The sequence below is a fragment of the Nannobrachium achirus genome (genome assembly GCF_963921795.1).
Source record: "Nannobrachium achirus genome assembly, chromosome: 4".
Lineage (NCBI taxonomy): Eukaryota > Metazoa > Chordata > Actinopteri > Myctophiformes > Myctophidae > Nannobrachium > Nannobrachium achirus.
In genome coordinates, this window is record NC_137813.1 from 34,215,662 (window position 1) to 34,222,903 (window position 7,242).

At 43.9% G+C, this 7,242-nt stretch overlaps 1 protein-coding gene across 1 annotated transcript in view; it reads right to left on the reverse strand.

Annotated features, from left to right (window-relative positions):
• LOC308282855 (ankyrin repeat and fibronectin type-III domain-containing protein 1) overlaps positions 1–4,306 on the reverse strand; it is a gene marked incomplete at both ends in the record, with an annotated part of 16,427 nt that extends 12,121 nt beyond the window's left edge. The window contains 7 exons of the mRNA XM_080723243.1: positions 104–211; positions 1,151–1,241; positions 1,666–1,763; positions 2,215–2,328; positions 2,767–2,967; positions 3,590–3,854; positions 4,145–4,306. Coding sequence (XP_080579369.1) covers positions 104–211; positions 1,151–1,241; positions 1,666–1,763; positions 2,215–2,328; positions 2,767–2,967; positions 3,590–3,854; positions 4,145–4,306 — 1,039 coding nt within the window. The remainder of the gene's footprint in view (positions 1–103; positions 212–1,150; positions 1,242–1,665; positions 1,764–2,214; positions 2,329–2,766; positions 2,968–3,589; positions 3,855–4,144) is intronic.
• Positions 4,307–7,242: the final 2,936 nt, after the last annotated feature.

Genomic DNA, 7,242 nt, shown 5'->3' on the forward strand with positions numbered 1-7,242 from the left:
ACAAAACAAATACGTTTTACTAGTCAATATAAGAAGTGTTGTTACAACTACCACTTCTACTACTACTACTACTTATACCATTTAAAGCTGTTTTTGATATTACCAATGCAGTATCCTTTGTAATGAGGCTCTCTGGTCTGCTCCAGGAGTTTTTGCATCAGACCTTCCTGCTTCCTGATCTGTGTCTTCACACCTATGCACTCCCTCCAGCCTAAAAAAGAAAACAAGAAATGTAAGATAAAAGAAACCCTGCTAAAGCTTTATTTGTCTTTTGATCTAAACAAACTAATCTCAGAAAATCGGGGAAAATCACTCCGACATCTCATTTTCACACTTTTCTCAATTTCAGGAAAGCCCAGAGTGAGCGAGCTGGGTCCATGGTGATTAGGAGACAGGAGCAACTGCCTGAGAAACCTTCTATGTGCTTTGACTGTGTAAGTTTGATTCCACATTCAAGCCACGCTATGTCTCAGGCTCATTTTTCACAGTCTGTCTTCATTGTGTTAGTCAACTATGGTAATAATTCAGCAGCAGCAGTTGTGCCATAATCTATGGTCATATTTTGATATGCGATGCAATAATATTTTGATATATGTTTCTGTTTTACATTTATATTAGCACATTTTTTCTCTTTTCTTTTTTGTTTCTGCTTTATTTGACATTAGTTGCCCATTTTCTTATTATTTTGTAATTCAGTACTTCTGAGCCAGCCATGGGTGGATGTCGGACAAGCAATTCACCCTTTGTTAGCCTCCTGGTTGGTCCCTGACTGACCAACCAGCAGGCTCTATCTGCCTTGTCCCGCCCTGGTTCCGCCTTTTTTATGTTGAATTAGCTAAAACATAATTTTTGGAGAAATAAAAACATTTAAAAACATGCTGAGTCACTATACTGCCACTGAGCAGCTCCAATTGACTGAAACAAAGTTTGAAATTAGAATTGAGCACACAGAATAACAATATGAAGCAACTGAATTAACATGGCAGTGGATGGAATGTCCCACTGAATGTCCCTCCAAGTCAAAGCAACCAATGGGTGTGGAGAGGGGCAGGACAATGGGCGGGACTTGACAAAGGGTGAATTGTATTAGATTGTGAGAGACAATAGAGTTTATGGTATTTATAGAAGGCTGCAAATTCACAATACTCACTGGAGGGGGCAGCACTGGCTGGAGTAGAGCTCTGGGACGAGCCCCATCCTTTCACATTGTAGGCACTCACTCTCACATAGTAATGGACTCCCTTTATTTGGGCAAGCATCAGAGCGAAACATTATTATTATTATCATGTACATTAACCTTATGAGAAGCCCACTCCAGGGCAAAGACATCACACACACGACTCACAAGGCATTACCAATTCATCTGGCTAAATGAAGCATTCCAGATAGCTAAGTGTTTGCCTACAGAACGTTATGGCTCAGAACAGGAGATGATGGGGAAAGGGATAAGTATAGTCTGTGTGTTTGTGTGTGTGTGTGTGTGTGTGTGTGTGTGTGTGTGTGTGTGTGTGTGTGTGTGTGTGTGTGTGTGTGTGTGTGTGTGTGTGTGTGTGTTTGCGTGCGTGCGTGCGTGCGTGCGTGCGTGCGTGCGTGCGTGCGTGCGTACGTGCGTGCGTGCGTGCGTGCGTGCGTGCGTGCGTGCGTGCGTGTGTGCGTGTGTCTTACCATTGTAAGTCCTGCGATGCTGTAAGTTGGAGTCTTGGTGTCTGTAACCTGGACTGAGCCGAGGACGCGTTTGAAACTGTCTGAGGTGCTCCATTCCACTGCAGACACGAGACAATTCCACTGACAAATTACTGCCTGGCTTTACTCAAAACCCCGCAGAGAGCAGCGGGATGGAGAGATGTTTACTGTTTCGGGTACTCAGTGTGCCTAGGTGTGATCTATCTTTGGCAGGCCAATACAACTGTGAAAGAGTCGTAAGCAGTTCTAACAAGGCAACAAGTATTGTACAGCAATCGTACTTGGACAATAATGGGGATCACACTGTGTATCTGCCTGCTACCACAGAAATGTTTCATACCAGTAAATCATATTTTCTTCCACATCCATCTAACAATCAGGCCATGCATTTATACACACATCATCTTACCATTCATCCTATTTATTCACAGTTTATCCACTGTGCTATTCATATTGTACCTTTTCATTCAACCACCCACCTTCCCATCCATTCATCCATCATTATGCATACAAATTATTTCATCCACCCACCTCTGTAGCGGGTGATTAATCCTGTGGTGCCACTTTCTGACTCTCTTATCACTACAAACAATGAAGAGGTACTGGTCACCACTATGGATACATGACTGGGAGGTTCAGGAAGATCTGTGGAAACGGGGAAAGTACATACACTATTAGTAGACTGATATACCGGTACACATAATAATTAAATGAAAATGTGTGGTCATATTGAAATAAATATGTCTGAATGTTCAACCCTTTGGGCTCACGCACATTGTACATTTTCCCTGGAAGGAAGTTCCCCTTGAGAGCTTAGTAGAATTCAACTTTCCCAGCCCCTCAGCCCCTCGATCTAATCACCACTGGTTTTGCGATTTGAGGCTGCGTTTGTCTAGTTCTCCTCTTAATGAGTCTAGCCAGTGGGTTCTTGAAACATTCTCCTGAGACCAAGACTCGTTAAAACATTAGCTTATTCTTGGCCCCTGGAGAATACAAAGGAACAGGCCTGTGACGTGGCTGGTGTCCCAAACCACTGTTTAAAAAATGTTTTTCTGACCCTACAGCTGAACCGTGACCTCTGACCTGTGTTGTGGAAGTTCTCCCTCATCCTGCAGTACAGCTGCTGCCTGAGGGTCCAAAGGCGGAGATGTCTCTGGGCGTCAGCCTGCGCGTGTGGCCCCGCCCCTGCTTTCTGCTGTAACTCCTCCTTCTTCTCGTCCACCCGTTTGCCTGCCAGGTCCACCAGAGCATCCAGCTTCAATGCCCAATCTGCAGGTCGACATACTAATGGGAGGAGGAGAAAGAGAGAGGTGGAATGAAAGAGACAGGGATTGAAGCAAGCATAGGAGAAGGGAGAAAGACTCATTTTAAAAGCCATCCTCTCCCATTAGGATCACATTTTACTAAACCTAATCTGAGTTTTGTGAAAACATACAAATCTGCTATAAACTGCTTGCTTTACACATTTGCACCCAGCATAGTCAAACGGTAGTAAAATGTATCGACAATGCCGCCCCCCATTGCTTTCTTATGGCAGTGGTTTTTAAACTTTTTATACCCAAGGTACACCAATGGGCAAGTGAAAATCTCAGTGTACACCTGTATTCTTAGCAAAATCATGCACCACATTGTTATAATGCGTCACAATGTGATGATGCATTGTGAGTTTGTAGATCTGCTTTCTAAGAAATTAAAATAAATAAATTGCTCAAAATAAAAAGTGGTTAAAATATAAAATATAGGATACAGGTTCCTGTGTATTAGGAAATGAGTGCTCACAAAGTACTCATGCTTATCACAAAATCCAGAGGCACACCTGATTTCTATCTCGGCACACTGTTTAACTCGGCACATCATTTAGGAAACACTGCTCTATAGGTTTATTGACAACTTTAAGTGCACTCACAGACAGGATTGTGTCGGGCTCCAGCCTTTGTCAACACATGGAACAGAGGAGAATTGTGGGTGAGAGCAGCCACGTCCAAGGGGACCAGGCCCTGATCGCTCACCCTGTTCACCCCCTTCTCCCTGTCTTTTTCCCAGTCCCTCTCTTTCTTCTCTCCTCTCTCCCACGCGCCTCCTCCCCCTCCACAGTTTGTACGGTCCCTGGACAGCAAGTTTTGCACAGCCAAAGTGTCCTCATTTTCCACTGCCTCCCACAGGGTCTTGTACTAACACAGGGGGGGAGAGAGAGAAAGAGAGAGAGAGAAAGAGTGCCATTGGGTGAATATCAAAAAAGTGATTTATCATGAATCGGAATGACAGGAGTTTCTGTACAGTCGAGAGAGAAAAAAGTATATTAAGATATATGAATGTGAACTGGGGCAATGCCAGAATCAACTACCAATTTGCTTACGATGGCTTAATAAACAAACAGTGACTAGGTCAGCGTATAACGTGAAAGACAGAAAACGGCTAGGTGAGCCTTTCAACATGACGAAAAAACACCAAAATATCTTACCGCTGGTGCAGCCTTGGACTGGTTTCTGGGCGTGTCTGTTTCCCCGGCAACTGACGAGTCTCCACCCCTCAGTCTCACGGAGAGGTTCCTATAGATGCGTTTGGGCGAGACAGGACCCATGGAACGCCTGCGCTGTGGAGCTTCCCTCACTGACACAGACATGGTGGAGAGGGGGTGGGGGTAGACGAGAAGGGGGGGAGAAGAGAAGACAAAGAAGGAGAGGAGAGGACAAAGGAGGAGAGAAGAGGACAGGTGAGGAGAGGACAAAACAGGAGAGGAGAGGAAAACGAAGGAGAAGGGAGAAAGAGGAGAGGAAGGAAGGAGAGTAACTTAGAAAAGGGGAAGTAAGGAGGGACGAAAGGACAAAAGTGGAGACGAAATTAGAAGTAAGGAGAGTACAGAGGAGCGGAGAGTACAGAGGAGCAAAGGACAGAAGGGCAGAGAGTTTGGCTACAGGAAGACAGAGTATGGCCTGTGTGGAGGTGAGAGACTAATGGGAAATGGATGAAGGATGGTTAGTTCATAGATAGAAAGATTGGGACTCCAACCTCTGTGAGCCACACACGAAAGATGAGATGAGAAAAGTGTTGCAAGAAGGACCTGAGGAGAATGAGGAAAGAATGAGCATTGATTAGAAACAGTAGAGAAGAGAGTATTGGGTTGAGAACAAGATGGAGGCAAGGGGGGTGCAGAAAATACAGTCACACTTGTATAGATCCGATTCAGTCGAGGCTGAGCTGAGCGGTGTAGTGTGGTGTGGGTGACTGGGTGATAAATGGATAAAAGATACAAAGCCTGTACACACACAACAAGGGAAAAATGCCTCGTAGCACTTCAGATGTGTGTATCTCACTCTTCTCAAGGCTTTATCATAGTCCTAGGTGAAGAGTGATCACCTCAACTTGTAGGTGATAAGTTATCACCTAAAAATGAGATAACAAGTGGAGGCCATCATGGAGGGGACAAACTCTATGAAATGACAGACCGAATATTCATACCATACTAATAATTACCAGTGCTTTGGCTAAATAGGAACAGGGGTTGTTAATCAATAAAAATAAAAATAAACTCATTCATTACAAGATCAAATTCAGTTATTACTATAGTAATATGGGTACATCCTTAACTGCATGAACTGTCTTTTTGCCATTCTTAAACTGTCACTGCAAAAGTTGGCCTCACCCTTTGTCAACCTTTTTGTTTTCCGCACTTTGAGCAGAATGCAGTCTGTCATCACTTTCTCCTTCTCAGTCACCAAATCTCCTCTTTGATTTGTTACATTCTTTTTTCCCTCCCCATTCTCACTCCCGTCCCTTTTCACAAGCCTGTAGTTTTGACTGATGTTCACGTCAATTTGGTTTACGTCATGCCCAAGCCCTCGAATCTCAAATTCATCTCTGGGAAAAAGGGGGAGTGTGTGTGTGTGTGTGTGTGTGTGTGTGTGTGTGTGTGTGTGTGTGTGTGTGTGTGTGTGTGTGTGTGTGTGTGTGTGTGTGTTTGTTTGTGTGTGTCCCAAAGAACAAGGGAGGGGGGCCCTGCTCAAACTCCATATCTCTGTCATCTCTCTCTCAGGGCCTCATCCATTTCCTTTCATCCCTTCTTTCTCATCCAAATGAAAAGCCATGTCAAGTTTAAGTCACATCTTTATCAATACAAGATCCTGCTGTTATGACTCCACTCCACGGTCCCATGTAAGTTAATACTACACTCATTGATGGCAGCTGGGGACTCAATCCTGTCTGTCTGTCTGTCTCTCTGTCCACAATGACGACATGTCCTCGCACGGCATTTTAGAAGTCCTCTGTGTCCGCATTTATGTGACATAACAAATAATCACATCTCCAACAGTACCTGCGCTACAGTAAGTGACTAGGAGTACGGGGGGTATACGGGTATGCCTGTGGGCAGACAGAGCCTTTCCTTTGTTTGTTTATTATATTTTGTACGTGACTCATGGAAAGTGCTGATGGAAGAGACTTGTTGAAAGATTGTTGACAACATTAATGGACACTGCTCCTACAGATCTTGCCTAAAAATCACACAAAGTGGTACACACTATCTCCCAACTCATGTCAGCAACATGCATCTTTAGCATTTCCCATATTTCCCCCTGATTGGCAACGATTGCCTTCTAAAGTTTGCTGGATTGATCCCTATTCAAAAAATAAATTAAAAAATAATCGCACATCATGAACACCAGATGCCTTTTCTTTGCAATTAGCCAAGCACATTCCCTCAACACATAGGTATACATGCCACTTAAAATCTTCACATCTACCTGCACATGGGCCTCTTCTAACGCCACCATGTGGCTGTAAGGCCAATTTGTGTATACATGCAACCTGGTGGTTGCTTATCTCCCGATTAGGGAGTCTTACTGGTTTGTATATTATATTTTTTACGTGACTCGTGGAAAGTGCTGATGAAGAGACTTGTTGAATGAAATTAGCTATAGGTTATGGAGGTCAGGAGGTATCAACAAAATGCTTTCAAACACAGCAAAAAAGACTTAACTGACTACTGACCCATAACACAATTTGCTATTTGCAATGGGAGACAGACGAAACCCAAGAGATGATGTGTAGCTAGCGACATCATTTACTCTTGCCTAGATAAGTTGGTGAAGACATGCCATGCATCAAGCTTTCTGCAGCAGTGATGTGAATATTAAAAATAATTATATGAATCAGACATTGCTCATAGGCTACTATTTAACAGCACAATCAATAAGCTGTGTGTTAACAAAACGCCATAAACAGTTGTTTCACCGCACTGTAATTGATCTGAAGAATCAATTACATGTATTAGGCTATAGAGCTAAGCATAAGCACCATTGGGCCCCTGGTTGGTTTAGCGGGTTCCCTCTTTTCTATAGCTATAGCCCTAGGGCCTACTGCCTATCTGCTGCCACTGCGGTCCGCACTCACAGCAATGCAATATCTGGTAACCTCGGTATGATGAGATCAAGAACTTTCAGACAAAAGTTTGTCAGATCATGATTATAAATTGCTAGAGTTCTAGACCCCCTCCCTCCCACTCACTCACGCACGCACGCACGCACGCACGCACGCACGCACGCACACACACACACACACACA